Raw genomic sequence first — 15,713 nt, 5'->3', positions numbered from 1 at the left:
CCTGCCTTAACCTCCTGAGTTGCTAGGATTACAGGCATGTGCCACTGTGCCCAAATGAATTTGAACTTTCAATACCATGTCCAAAGTGCTTTTTAGAAAGTACTGTGTAAATTACCTTAGCATTGGCAGTGTACCAGGCAGTCCAATTCATCATATTCTCACTATATATATATGTGTGTGTGTGTGTGTGTGTATATATATATATATACACACACATACATATATTTATTTATTTATTTTTAAAGTTAAACAGAAAAATCAGGGACTGGGGTATGCTCAGAGGCAGAGCAGTTGCCTTGTGTGTGTAAGGCCCAGGGTTCAGTCCCCAGCTTCCAGTAAAATCCAAAACAATAACAGTAGCAATGGTTTTCCTATTTTGTCTGTTTATTGTCTTTTTCACCTTTTGTGTTTGCTAGGGATTGAACCCACCACCACTAAGCTGTATCCCTAAACTCTATATGACGTTAATTTTTAATTAAGAAAATTTCCAGTGGAAAAGTTGAAAGAACAGTACATTCATATTTCCAATATTAAGATCAAACAGTTAATATGACTGTCATGACTATAATTTCACCACAAAAAAACTTTAGTCTGCAGCTCTTTTAATATGTATATTTTTTAGTTGGCAGTGGGCCTTTATTTAATTAATTAATTAATTAATTAATTTATGTTTGCTGCTGAGAATCAAACCCAGTGCCTTGCACTTGCTAGGCAAGTGCTGTCACTGGGCCACAACCCCAGCCCAATTAATTATTTTAAAAAGTGTTTTATACCTTTTTAAATTATCAGGATCACCTTAAAATTCACAAACACAAATGTATTCTTGGGTCTTTTAAAATTTACAATAGTTCTTGCCCACACACACCTTTCTTTTTTTTCCTCCCTCATGTCATTAACACTGAAGCTACTGAGAGTTTAAGTGTAAAGGTTTGATTAACTTCAGGTTAAACAATTTTGGATAAAATTTCAAGTAATAATTGTGTACTTCATATTAAATTATATTAGTATATAAGTTGTTAGGGTTTGGATGTAAGATGTCTCCCAGAAGCTCATGTGTGAGACAATGAAAGAAGACTCAGAGGTGAATTGATTGGGTTATGAAAGCCTTAACCCAATCAGTGGATTAGTTCCCTAATGGGATTAATTGAGTGGTAACTGAAGGTGGGTAGGATATAGCTGGAGGGGTGGGTGATTGGGGTGTGTCTTTGGAGTATATATTTTGTGTCTGGCAAGTGGAGTCTTTCTCTGCTTTCTGATCGTCATGTGAACTGCTTCCCTCCACCACACTCTTCCACCTTGATGTTCTGCCTCATCTGGAGCCCCAAGGAATGGAGCCAGCCTTCTATGAGTTGAGACCTCTGAAACCGTTAACCCCCAAATAAACTTTTCCTCCTCTACAATTGTGCTGGTCGAGTCTTAGTCACAGCAGCAAAAAAGATGAACTAAAACATGAATTATTATTGCTAGTGATGCTAGGTCACTTGTTAAATCATTTGATTAAGATGAGGGGCATACAGTTTTTGGTAGATGGAGATATATATCTATCTATAGATACCTGTAGATATTGATGTAGATGGATGGATAGATAGATAGATAGATAGTTAGATACCTGTAGATATTGATGTAGATGGATGGATGGATGGATGGATAGATGGGTGGATGGATGGATGGATGGATGGATAGATAGATAGATAGTTAGTTAGTTAGTTAGTTTTTGGTACTTGGGATTAAGCACCTGGGGTGCTTAACCACTAAATCGCATCTCAATCTCTTTTTGTTTTGTTTTTTTTAGAGACAGGGTCTTGCTTAGTTGCTTAGGGCCTTGCTAAGTTGCTGAGACTGGCTTTGAACCTACAGTCCTCCTGCCTCAGTTTCCAGAGTTGCTGGAATTTAGCGAGCGCCACCATGCCTGACTTAAAGATGTGTTTTATTCCCGTTACAATTAGCAATAAATTGTGAGGTTAAGATTTTGACATCCTGCTAATATATTTTGTTTCTTGGCATCCTATCACCTGATAAGTTAGTTTTCACTTACTAGTCATTTTTTTTATTGAGGGTTTTACAGAAAAGTGATTTTCCTAATTGTCAGCCTTAAATTTATTGAGCTAAAATTGTCTGTAAAAGAAGTTTTCCATCATCAAATGGAATGAAAATTACTTATTTTCAGAATAAAGATTTGGCATAATAGTTGCTTCCAGTGGTGACAACCGATCCTTCCCTCTTTGTCACTTTTGTGAATGTCTTGTTCAGCTTGTGTGGTCATAACAAAATACTGTAGACTGGTTAATAAAAATGATATAAATTTATTTTCTTAACAGTATTTGGAGGCTGGAAGTCTTGATCAAGGTGTCCACACGATCTGGTTCCAGTGAGGGCTCTCTTCTGAGTTGTAGATTGCAGCTTTCTAGGTGTATCCTCACGTGGAGAGGGGAGAGTAAACTCTCTGTTAATCTGTTCTTATAAGGGCACGAATCTGTTGTGAGAGCCCTGTGCTCATGACCTCATCTAATTATCTCTCAAAGGGGTAATATGATCCAGATACCATTGCATTGAGGTTAGGGCTTCAACAAATGAATTCAATGAGATAGTACTCAATTTAGTTTATAGCAGTGGACTTTTGGATTTTTTTTTTTTTTTTTTTTTTTTTTTTGCGGTACTGGGAATTGAACCCAGGGCCTTGTGCTTGTGAGGCAAACACTCTACCAACTGACCTATATCCCCAGCCCGTTGAATTTTTTTAAAAGAATTAATGGTTTATAATCATTTGTAAGCATTGTTCTCTTACAGAGATTTATGTTTGAAGGAAAACTCAGATTATTCTAATATTTTAAATTTTTGTTAAAGTAAGAGAGATGACACTTTAAAACTGTTTTCCACCCTGATAATGATACTGATAATGGTGGATACTGTACAATTTCCTGTTTCATCTTCTAGAAACTTTTCTGCACCCTGCCCCCATATTAGTAAAATGCTTACCCAGGGTATTTTGTTTGATTGTAAGCATCAAGCATGAAAAACATTTAGTAAGAATTATTTTTTTCCCCTTCCAGTACTGGAAATTGAACCAAGGACACTCTTATAACTAAACTGCATTACCAGCTCTTTTAATTTTATTAAATTTTGAGAAAAGGTCTTGCTAAATTGGCCTCAGATATGCGATCCTCTTACCTCAGAAGTACAGAAAAAAGGGTACATGCAGTGAAAAAAGTATTCAACTTAGTGATTACTGACTTCTCTGTTTTCTGCTTTTCTCCAGAGTCAAAGTAGAATTTTTTGGTATATTTTTTCAGGATAGATCTAGTGTTATACTCACGTGTCACATAACAAAGATGTTTTGGGGCAAGAGTGAACCTCTCATATACAAAGGTGGTCCTGTAAGATAATATTGTCTAGTGATTATATCCCATGCATGCATTGTTCTGTATTTTGCTTACCTTAGTAAACAGAGACACTTTTAAAAAAATAGAGACAATAAGTGATATTCTTTTGTATGACTACCATAATTTATTTAGGGATTCTAGCTAAGAGGCCTATCAAATTTATTTATCCAGTGCTTGGTTAGGGTTTTTGGAACCTTTTGCTATAATAGGTAGTGCTGTTTGTCTTTGATTTTCTGCAGTTTGAATATGATATGCGTACTATAGGTTTTTTGATATTTATCCTTGTTGAATTCTCTGAGCTTGCGGGATCTATACGATTTGGTATATATTAATTTTGGGAGATTGTTAATTTTGAGGAATTTATTATTGCTTGAAATATTTCTTATTTTTCTGATATTCCCATTGCACCTTTTTTAATTGCCCTGCAGTTCTTGTATATTCTATTTTCTCTCTCTCTCTCTCTCTCTACTGGGCATCAAACCCAGAGCCTTGTGCGTGCTAGGCAAGTGCTACACCACTGAGCTACATCCCCAGCCCTCTGTTCTGTCCTTCTCATTCTTTTTTCCTTTGCATTTCAGTTTTGAAAGTTTCTACTGACATCTCTTCAGCTGTTTTTCCTGTACCAAGAGTCCATCAAAGGCGTTCATAATTTCTGTTGTACTGCTTTTGATTTTTAGCAGTTCCTTCCCACCTCTCTATATACATACATACATACATATATATTTTTTGGGGGGTGGTACTGGGAATTAAACCCAGGGATTTGTGCTTACTAGGCAAGTACGCTACCACTGAGCTACGTCACCAGTCCTCTGACTTTACCTATTAACTCTTCTTTGAGTTTTTTTCTCTGCTTTCATTACAGAGTTCTTTCACGTTGTCAACTTTTTCTATTGGAACACTTAGGATCTTCATCATGTAGTTCCAACATTTCTGCCACCAGATTTCATTCTGGCTATGTGGTTGTTTTTTGTTTGTTTGTTTGTTTGTTTCCGGTGCTGGGAATTCAACCCAGGGTCTTGTGCTTGCAAGGCAAGCACTCTACTCCTGAGCTATCTCCCAAGCCTTCGCTATGTGTTTTTTGTCTTCTAGTGTGCTTTTTTTTGGGTTGAAAGCTGAGCATGATGTGTACTGGGTAAAAAGAACTGAAGTGATTGAGTCTTTAGTGTAAGATTTTAGGTTTTTCTGACTAAAGATTAGGCAGTGTTTGTTATTTGCTGTAGCTGCAGATATCAGAGGTTAAAATTTCCCCTAGTGTCCTCATTTTTGTCCCCAATGGGGACAAAAACTTCTTAAATAAGAAACTTCTTAAATAAGATCTGAGACATGTAATCTGTTGTTATACAGGAGCCCTATTAATGGTAAGGTGTAGGGAGATGGAAGGATTTTGTAGTCGTATAATTGGGTTTTAGCCATTTAATGACTCTATATGCCTGGACTGTGACCTTCACGAATGCTTCTTGACCCTCCCTCTTTAGGTGAGATGTTAGTTGAGGCTAGGGGACTAGATTTGGGTGTTTCCCTTCCTTCAGGTTTATTTGCTCTGGTAAAAACTTCAGTTGGATAGACTGGTACAGTATTATTCTTGGGTAGCTCTTGTTTAAAAGGACAGAATAGAGCTGGGCAGAATGATCCTAGGAATTATTACATGCTTATAATCTGCCAGGGACTCTGGAGACTGAGACAGGAGGATTTCAAGTTTAAGACCAGCCTCAGCAATTTAGCAAGACCCTGTCTCAAAATAAAAATAATAAAAAGAACTGGAGATGTGACTCAGTGGTTAAGTTCCTCTGGGTTCAATCCCCAGTACCCCCCAACCTCCCCAACCCCCCCCCCCCCCAGAAAAAAAAGAAAGAAAGAAGAAAAGAATGGATGGGCATGGTATTGGGTACCTGTTGTCCTAGCTACTCAAGAGGATGAGGTGAAAGAATGCAAGTTCAAGGCCACCCTGGAATTTAGTAATATCCTGTCTCAAAGTAGAAACAAAAAGGGCTGGGAGTGTAGCATGCCTCTGTGTTCTGATCTCAGTACGGGGGCTCCAGCAACAGAATGTTGTGGGCTTATTTCAAAATGGCTCCACTCCCCTTCTCCCTGCCAAAGGAATTTCTCTCCTGTCTTCTGTATGAGAACCTCGAATTGTGGTCTTAGAGGAAAATACTACAAAAGTTTGGGAGCTTTAGTCTTTTTTATTTTTTATTTTTTTGTGGTACCAGGGTTTGAACCCAGGGACATTTAACCACAGAGTCACATCCCCAGCCCTTTATTTTTACTTTTTATTGAGACAGGGTCTCACTAAATTGCTGAGTCTGACTTTGAACTTGTAATCCTCATGTCTCTACCTCCTGAGTTGTTGGGATTACAGGCATGTGTCAGGGCCAGCTAGTCTCATATTTGTTCTTACTTAAGCCTCCAGGTATTCTCCAGTTACCTTCAGGGACATTCCCCCAGTAGGAGTTCCAGCAAAGATTCTCTTGAGCTCCTCTGGTTGTGATTCTGTATTCCCCTGTCTCTCCTGTTTGTGATATAGCTCTTTGCCCTGTTGACTCGAGTTCTTTGATGGAGTTAAGAAGAATTATTCATTTTCAGTGTTTTTTACAGGCTTTCTTCTTCCTATGGGAGCAGTAACTGCCAAGCTTTTTCATGCTGGATCAGAAAACAGAAGTCTACTCATTTATTTGTAGTATTCCATTAGATTGTACCACCAATCTTATAGATCCCTCAATAGTTGGATTTTTCAGTTCTTGTTTTTTTCATTATATGTAATACTTCAGTGATTCCTATTATGATTTCTAGTTTTTTCCGCTTACTATAATGAAATGATTTCCTTAGGCATTTTCTAGGAGTGGGAATGCTAGGATAAAGGGCATGATAAATTGTATGGTGTTAATACCTTTTTAATATTACTGTTGTGATTTTTTTTTATCATCACCCTATTGGTATAGCTTTGTACCTTTACTAGTGTAGAAAATGTAAACTGCAGTTTACTTTTTTTTCTAATTGTTTTGCATATGGGCATCCATTTCTAGCCCCATTTATTAAAAATACAATCCTTTCTCTCTGTTTGCTCCTTTATTAAAGAACAATTTATTATGTGAGTATGGGTCTATTTCTGGGCTCTCTGTTCTATTGGTGTCTGTCCTTTTACTAATTCCATGCTATCTTGATTATAGTAGCTTTATAGTTAGTCTTGAAATCAGATACTGTGAGTCATTCAGCTTTGTTTTTCCTTAATATTGTGTTGGCTCTTCTAATTTTTTATATAGTTTTTGATGTCTATGAAATAGCTTGCTAGAGAATTTTATTGGTATTGTGAATCTGTATATCAAGTTGGGAGGAATTGCATCTTTATATTGTTGAACCTTCCTTCTGTTCCTTGAACATAGCATATCTCTGCATTTATTTAAATATTTGTTTTGTTAGTGTTATTATAGTTTTGCCTTCCTTCCTTCCTGCCTGCCTTCCTTCCTTCTTTTGTACTGGGGATGGAACCCAGAGTCCCTTTACCTCTGAATCATATTCCCAACCCTTTTTATTTATTTTGAGCAGTATCTTGCTAAGTTGCTGAGTCTTGTCTCTAAATTTTGATCCTCCTGTATCAGCCTTTTGAGTCCCTGAGATATAGGTGTATACCATGACCACCTCACCCAGTGAGGTTTTGTAGTTTGTGCATATAGATTTTTTTTGTTTTGGTACCAGGAATTGAACCCAGGGGTGCTTAACCACTGAACCACATCCGTGGGGTTGGGGGAGAGGGGACTTTTAAAAATATTTTATTTAGAAACAGGGCCTTGCTAAGTTGCTGAGGCTGGCTTTGAACTTGCAGTCTTCCTGCCTCAGCCTTCCAGTTGCTGCAATTACTGAAGTGTACCAGTGCACCTGACTCTGCATATAGCTTTTTAAAATTCATTTTTTAAGTTTACATCTAAGTCATTTTTGTGGCAGGTGCTGTTGTAATTAAAATTTATTGTCTCATAGTTCCAGAGACTTAAAATTCTGAAATCAAGGTGGTGTTAGGGTCATGCTTCTTCTGAAAGCTCTAGGGGAAATGTTTGGCTTCTTGCTAGTTTCTGTTAGTTTGCCATCCATGTTTTACTCTTCTTTGACTTGCGAGTGTATCCCTGTAATCTTTGGTTTTCATGTGACATTCTCCTTGTTTGTTTCTGTCTTCACAAATCAACTTCTTTTATGTTATATAGAGAGAAATTTTGTCTGTATCTCTGCCCTTTTTAAAAACAATGGGATACATATCCAATACCTTCTTCTTTCTGTTGCTTTTTCTCACATAATTTTTCCCCCTTCCAGTACTGAGGATTGAACCCAGGTTATTCTACCACAGAATTACATCTCCAGCCTCTTTTCAATTTTTATGAGGCAGGGTCTCCCTAAATTTCCCATCCTGATCTCGAACTTGCAGTCCTCCTGCCTCAGCCTTCCAAGTTGCTGGGATTATTTGGCATATGCCACTGCTTTTGGTTCTTATATCTTAGTAAAATAGTTTATATAAAAATTGTTTACTGGGAGCTTACCATAGTTTCTTCTAAGTGAACATTAGGAAAAAACAAGTCTTCCATAAGTTTTTTGTGTAGCAGACTCAGAAGAAAGTGTGGAAGAGTAGCTTTGCAGCTATCTTTACAAAAGATGTAGTTCCAACCCAGGCATAGTGGGCACATACCATTTTGAGGGGCCAAGGCAGGAGCATTGCAAGTTTGAGGCCAGTAGGGGCAATCTAGTGAGATGCTGGGTCAAAATAAATGTAGCTGTGATGTATCATAGTGGTAGAGTGCTGCTGGATTCAGTCTCCATACTGCCAAAAAAGAAAAGTAGTGCCAATATAACAAAGTTCTTCAGGATTCCACCCATTAGCCTCCTTGGTTGTTGCAGTCATTAAAATGAAAACACATTATTTTGATACTTATTTTCTGAAATTACATTTCTAAGATTAGCAGCAGAACTGTGAAATCAGTTTCACAAAATAAGGCTTTGAAATCAAAGGTTTTGTAGTTAATATTGTTAGACAAAGATCAGATGTGCAAGTTTTCTTACTTAATTTTGACATATGTATTCTCATTTTACAGGAATAAAATTAAGTTAGATATTAAGTGATGTATTTATATTAATATCACAAGTGCCAGAAGTAAGATTCAGCACTTTTTGTACCCATCTATTTACTCCAAAGACCATGACTTTTCTAATAATGTCATCTTTTGTCATTTTTCATGTCTTATGTTTCTGAGTCTTGGGCTGGGATTTTAAATTAGTTTATGGTAGCAATGGGATTTGAATTTTGTATGATTGTGAAATAATTAGATGCTTAAATTAAACTGTGGAGGTATAAAGGATAATTGTTTTTGATGTAAAAAAGAAACTATGGAAAATCATTGTTTTTAATGTCCATTTCCTTTTATCTTTAGTTATCTGCAGGTGAAGCTGTACCATAGACCATGTAGTGTGCTTCTTTGTAATGGGAGTCTTTATCATAATGATTGTATGTTCTTGAACTGATTTAGTAAATTTTTCATAAATTGTTTTTTTCCTAAAGTAAAAAAAAGATCCATTTTTTTCCCCTCTGAATTATCATTTAGGTGATGTGGATACTATAAGGATAGAGGTATACAAATTAATAATTATTCAGTATTTTACTAAGCAGAGAATTAGGATAGTTATAGAAAGCAGATTTTCTAATCTTTCTTCCTTTTATCCCATCCTTTGCTATCCTAACATTTTAGGGTTACTTACTTCTTTTTAGAGAGAAGATTATAGGAAGCTATAGAGGTCTTTGAAAACATTGGTAAAGTAAAAGATGTGATTACTCTTATTTTCCTTAAAAGTCCTAGGGGGAGAAATAGAAATCTATAGTTAATAAATTGTGGCTTCTTAAATTGGTCAGTGAAAGTTGGATGTCTCCATTTTTTGTCACATTGTTTATTATTGTACATACTGGACAAAGCATTTTTACTGTTTGCTAAAATGTACATTTCTTTCTCTGCCACAGTACCATGAATGGTAATGATTTTCTAGGGCACAGGAAGAAGTTTCTCTTTTGTGCATATTTATAATTCAGTTTCACTTTTTGGTTAAAAACATTTTCAGAAAAATATGAAATACTTTGAAGCATTAAAAAAGGTTATGAAATAAACCAGTACTAATTAGAATTTTTTTTTTTTTTTTTTTTTTTGGTGCTGGGGATTGAACCCAGGGCCTTGTGCATGAAAGGCAAGCACTCTACCCATTAAGCCTTTAAAAATGCATTAAAGTAAGTTTGGTAATCCTATGTTACTAGAAGAGAGTCATGAAGCTGGGCGCAGTGGCACACGCCTGTAATCCCAGCCATTTGGGAGTCTGAGACAGGAGAATTGCAAGTTTGAGACCAGCCTCAGCAACTTAACTCTGTCTCAAAATTAAGACTAGAAAGGGAGGGGATTTATCTCAGTGGTAAAGTGTCCCTGGGTTAAATTCCTAGCACCCTCCTCATATGTATTTTAAGGGAGTCATATGAAATCTTAGAAATTTGGATTTTAGGTTATACATTGTTTCTGTACTAAAAGTATTTAGTATAGAAAAAGTAAAACTGGTATCTTTGTGTGTATGTGTGGTGGAAGAAGCTGAGGACCTTAAAGCAGGTATTCTTAAACTGTTCCATCCAGTAAGCAAGTTTAAAAAGGTGGTTTCAAAAGCAGAAAAATTCATTACTGAAATCTTATGCAAGGCTTTCTGTCATAAAAGTAGATGTATTATGTCTGTTAGGTAAAAATAAGGAATTTTAAAAAATAAAATACATATATTGTGTACTAGGTATTTAGGTTTAAGTTGGGAGAAGGGGAGGACTTACTGTTTTAGGAATATGGAATATAGACCAGTAACATACTAGGATAGGTAAAAGCATAGGTGGAGGTACCATTTATAGTTGGGTAGGTACTTGGGACTGTTAATGTGAATTCCGTTGGACGGAATATTTCAGTCATTTAAGGTTACCAAGACTCTGAGAATGGACTCATAAAAGATTAAGATACTCAAGGGCTATTATAGATATGAAAACACTATGAGAAGTGTTAAGAGTTAAATGTAGATGTAGAGAAATTTAAAGTAGAAATCCGTTTTAGAAGGTAGGTATTGCCGTTGAAGTAAACTAAGCAGAAAAATAAATTGATCATATTAGAAGATTCTGGTGAGGCATTTAGACTTTGGTAATTGCCATGGAAAGGAAAATTAATTAGATGCCTGAAGTTTTTATCATCCTTGTGGTTGTTGTATTATTATAAACATCTAGAATTGTTATGGTTAGTTCGAATGAGAGCTTATGGCCTAAATGACTTTTAATGACCCTGCATTTTCTGTTGATACGAACAGAGCCTAAGTTCCCTGGGGTACAGAATCTTAGCATTTTAACTACAGATGAATAGGTTTATCACTTTGGACTTAACATATATGAAGTTGGCAAATGTAAATAAGTCGTCTACTATTTTTCTTTAATAACGTTCTGATAAAGTCTACAAGCCGTTTGTTCTATTGTTCAAAGTGGTGTTATTTCATTAAGAACATTGAAGTTAATACTTCTTAGTTTCCTTGTTTTAAATACTCTTAAGCTGACTAATTAAGTCCTAGAAAAGGACAGATTATTTTTCTAGAGCAGATAAATATGAAAGAAGGGGCTTCAAAAATTTTTATAGGTAATATTTTAAAATAGGCTTTTTCCTTGTTGACATAACTAACATTTATTTTCTGTTTATTTTTAAGACGAGCAAAAATCAAATTAAAGTAGATCTTGTAGATGAGAATTTTACAGAATTAAGAGGAGAAATAGCAGGACCTCCAGACACACCATATGAAGGCAAGTACTTTTTTCTGTATCAAAATATTTTGCGTATTAGAACTTGTCTGAAACATTAAATCAGAATAATCTTGAGCATCTATAATCTACATAGAAGGTAACTACATTTGGCCTAGGATATACAGCAATTTTTTAAAATGATAAATTTAGACACTTAATCTAGACTGATTTTTCTTACTGAATTTTAGTTAATATTTTTCTTTCCCCAAAATAGATTTATCACAGCTAAGTAACAGGTTGTGCAGGTTAGGAGTTTTAAAACATAGAATGTTAAGCCTATTACTTACACAGTCTGTAGACTCTCAAGTTACCCTTCATATGGTATTTATAACAAACCTTGCCTTAAATTTCTGACTAACTTTGTTTTTGTTTTTTAAAGCTCTTCTCCCATTTGTCATATGACATTTCATTCACTCATATGTTTTCATACTGGATGTAGTTTAATTTTCTTATTTAGGAAAACTTTGAGTGATCATTTTTAGACATCCAGAAAAGAAAGTAGATAGCTTTACTGAGTTTTGTGTTTACAAGTTAAGTCTGTAGCTACTTTAGACCCCAGAGTTGGGGGTAAGATATAGAAAAGCTTTAGCTTTTTAATTTTTCATTAGGCAAATCTTCATGAATGAATATTATAAATTTGGATTAAGTAGCATAACCAAGGTTCTTGCATTCTAGGTATTCATGTATTTGTTTAGTACAAAGCATGTAACAATATGTGGTAGCTCATATAGAAGCATTACATGTATGCATACACATGTATTCAGTTCAGATCTTATGAGGTAAGTAGAGTTATCACTTTTTCATAGATGAAGAGAGACTTAAGCTCAGAGAAATCAAGTAACTTACCTAAGGTTTGATATGAAAAAGAGGCACAGCTGGGATTTGAGACCTAATATCCTTTGACTTCAAAGCTATGCTTTTTATCACTTTCTGCTTTGGAGTGAATCACTACTGACTATGGAATGAGTGATTATGACTATTCTGAATGTGGTGGTTCTATAATTTGGTAATGAACAGTTCTCCAGATTGAGAAAAATGTAATATTCTTGAATATTTTTGTCTTTATTCAAAAATTTAAAGACCCCAGTATGTCATTAGCATATTATGTTTTTGGCGGGTGTGTGATACTAGTGATTGAACCCAGGAGTGCTTAACCACTGAGCTACATCCTGAGATTCATTGATTAATTGATTTTTGGGAACAGGTTCTTGCTAAGTTGCCAAGGCTGGTCTCAGACCTGAAATCCTCCTGCCTCTGCCTCCTAAGTTGCTGTGATTATAGGCATGTGCCACCGAACACTGCTCATTTAGTTCTTTTGAAAGTAAACATTAGAAGAAACCTTTAGTTATATCTTATAAATCAAGTGCTTGTCTTAATTGCAAATGTTCTGTTATGCTACCTTCCTTCTTCTTGATGGCAGACATAATTTTTTTTTTTTAATCATGTAGAAGTTTTGTTTTCTTACTTACACTGGGAATTTAACCCAGAATCACTTTACCACAGCTACATCCTATTCCTTTTTATTTTTTATTTTGAGAAGACAGAGTCTTACTAAGTTGTAGAGGCGGCCTCCAACTTGGAATCCTCCTGCTGTATCTTGAGTCACTGGAGTGATAGAGACATGTGCCACCACTCCTGACTAGATGTTCTTTTTGGATTTTGTTTTGTTTTGTTTTTTGAAGGCAGTAAGGCAATAGCATTATTCTAGAGTTCTTCCAGCAAATTTTTATAACCAATAAGGTCCCTCCTGAGCTTAGTGGTTAGATAAGGAAAGTTTGTTGCCTTTTTAGCAACTCCTAATAGGTGAATTTTTTAAAAATTGGATAAATAGACTTTTTCATAGGGATTATATTTAATGTACCATATTCCTTTTTAGTTAGAAATGTTTGGTTTAATCCTGCTTCTGCTTTTAAATAAGACAGTCTTTTGATAGGATTACGTTTAATGTTTTTTGGATATATACTTGAAATATACTTTCATTCTGTTCTTTTTGTCATGTATAAGTATTGAGATGTTCATTTTGTTTAGTAAAAGTACCATTCGAGGGCATAAACTAGAAACTTTTTCTTTGAAATGTAAATAGAAGAAAAATGTTTAAATATTGTTTCTTGCAGGATTCTTAGGCTTCCCCCCACCACCTTTTTTCTTCTTATGGGTGGTACTGGAGATCAAACCTGTTGATGCTTTACTACTGAGCTATGCCCCCAACCCTTTTTATTTTTTATTCTGAGACAATGTCTCACTAAGATTTAGAGACTGATCTCAAACATACAATCCTCCTGCCTCAGCCTTCCAAGAAGGCAGGATTATAGGTGTACACCACTATGCCCGGTTAGTTGGTTGGTTTTTATTTGGTACTGGGCATTGAAACCCAGGGCCTCTCATATACCAGGCAAGTACTCTTCAACTGAGCTACACCCCCAACCTGTTAGTGGTTTGGGGATTGGTTTAAATTAAAAAGCAAAAGCAGAAGTTTATATAGTGTTAAAAAATAATCAGATTGAGAAATAAAATGACCGTTGAAAAATTGGGTGATGCATGTTTACTAAACTCAGTTTTCTTTTTTTTTGCCTAAATAAAATAACTCAGTGGTAAAGGTACAATTTGTTTCTTGAGTCTTCCTAAAAGTTCTTTTAAATTTGTGAAATCATTGTTGATAGGTCAAAAATTCTCAACTGTTTTCATCTACAACCTTTTTTTAAAAAATTAATTTAAATTTAAAGATTACAAATTTTTAATATTAAAAGCTCTTAAAGCTGGGGGCAGTAACTTATGCCTGTAGGCCCAGCTACTCAAAAGCTGAGGTAGGAGGATTGCTTGAGGCCAGGGTGAGTTCAAGGCTAGTCTGGGCAGCTAAGCAAGACCCTGTATTTGTGTGTGTGTGTGTATGTGTGTGTGTGTGTGTGTGTGTTGGGGGTGTGGAGGCAGAAAGCTATTCTTCAAGAGGTAACTTTTGTATAATGAATGCTGTTTTTATTTTATGCGTGTGTGTTTTCCTGTATTGAGAATTAAACCCAGAGTTTTATGCATGTTAGGCAAGTGTTCTGCATCCATGATTCCCCTACCAAACCCTTTCCGTATTTTTTGTTTGTTTGTTTGCTTGTTTGTTTTGAGAAGGGGTTTCACTCTGTTGGCCCAGGCTGGCCTTGCATATATGGTCCTCCTATCTCACCCTCCCAGCTAGCTGGGATTACAGCTAATGCATCTGGCTTATACAGTGTATTTGTAAAAATCCCTTAAATGTATCAACCTGTTTAAATCCATACATACAATCTGACGTTTTGGGTTTGATGGACTACCTGTTTAACAGTGGTCTCTTAAAATTTACACTGCCTAGTGACATCGTCTTGGTTTACAGAAATATATTGTTTCATAATGATGAGATCACCTAATGATGCGCTTCTCAAAACACATCCTGTTGTTAAGCAACACATGAATGATATTATGGTTAAAGCTATAGTGATTATATTTTATAATTTGTCAGGTAATACAAGACAAAACATACACTTACTCTCTTAGTCAAAAGGCTGAGAAACAATATAAGAACATATAACATGGAGTAGAAATAAAAATTTGGGGGTCTGTAGAATCCCACATTATTTATTAAATTTCTCTGGGAGTGCACACTGCTCATAAGAGATTGTTTTGGACATACATGAATGAGCAACTTCGTATAAAAGCTGGTAATCTGAAATTTAATCAGGAAAAATAGATGTGTAGGAAGTAAAATGAAGATCTTATGTACTGCTCAAATCACATTTAGTACATTTATAATTCTGTAAGTTCAGTATTCACAAAATTTCCTCAGTTACCCTTCTGTTATCTGTTTTTTTTTTCTCCCCCTTTTGTTTTCATTTATTTTCTTTTTTCTTTACTGCTAGCGTGTGTTTTGTAATTCAGGCATCTGGTTCTATTCATGTATTTAATAGATGAGACTCTATTGAAAAGAATTGTAAGAGAAGAACTGGAACTCAAAAGTGTTTAAATAAAATGGTACCAAGTGAGTTGCTCTTTCCCCCCAGATCCAAAATCATCCATTCATAGCAGTGAATGAGGTGAATTTGAGAGAATGTAGGAAATATTGGAGAAAGTTCCCTGCTTGACTTTTTCAAGAGCTGAGTGTATAGAATTCCGATGTTAATGATGCCTGCCCCCAGGGGTTTCATGACTAGTCTTTCATCTATTCCATCCCTTGATTATCATGAAGCAAAATACCAGTGTTATATGTGTTTCATTAGCACAATTTTATTTGCTATGTTTTCGGATAGTATTCTATGTCCATAGGTTGTAAAATGTTAGAGATAAGATTCAAGACTTATCCCTTGAGAATTTCCTTAGAGGAAGTTATCATTTCCTTGAATACCCCCAATAGTGAGAAGATAGAAAAACTTTTTTTAAGATATCTGTTTAGTTGCTGGTTGCTCAAGATAACTCCAAAAGTTGTCTTCTGTTTATATACAACATTACTGGTTAGAATAACTTCTTTATAAAATTTACATTTAATATAC

General features: G+C 35.4%; 1 protein-coding gene across 2 annotated transcripts in view; it reads left to right on the top strand.

The window, feature by feature from the left end:
• Positions 1-15,713, top strand: part of Ube2k (ubiquitin conjugating enzyme E2 K) — a 58,669-nt gene that overhangs the window by 18,291 nt on the left and 24,665 nt on the right. Inside the window, exon 2 of one of the 2 annotated variants that reach the window (XM_047566515.1) lies at positions 11,112-11,205. The exons of the other annotated variant lie outside the window; for it this stretch is intronic. Within the exon in view, the coding sequence (XP_047422471.1) occupies positions 11,112-11,205 (94 nt within the window). The remainder of the gene's footprint in view (positions 1-11,111; positions 11,206-15,713) is intronic. 2 annotated transcript variants of the gene reach the window in all.

The sequence above is a fragment of the Sciurus carolinensis genome, chromosome 10 (assembly GCF_902686445.1).
Source record: "Sciurus carolinensis chromosome 10, mSciCar1.2, whole genome shotgun sequence".
Lineage (NCBI taxonomy): Eukaryota > Metazoa > Chordata > Mammalia > Rodentia > Sciuridae > Sciurus > Sciurus carolinensis.
The sequence above is the reverse complement of the archived record's forward strand: the minus strand, read 5'-3'. Positions and strand labels throughout refer to the sequence as shown.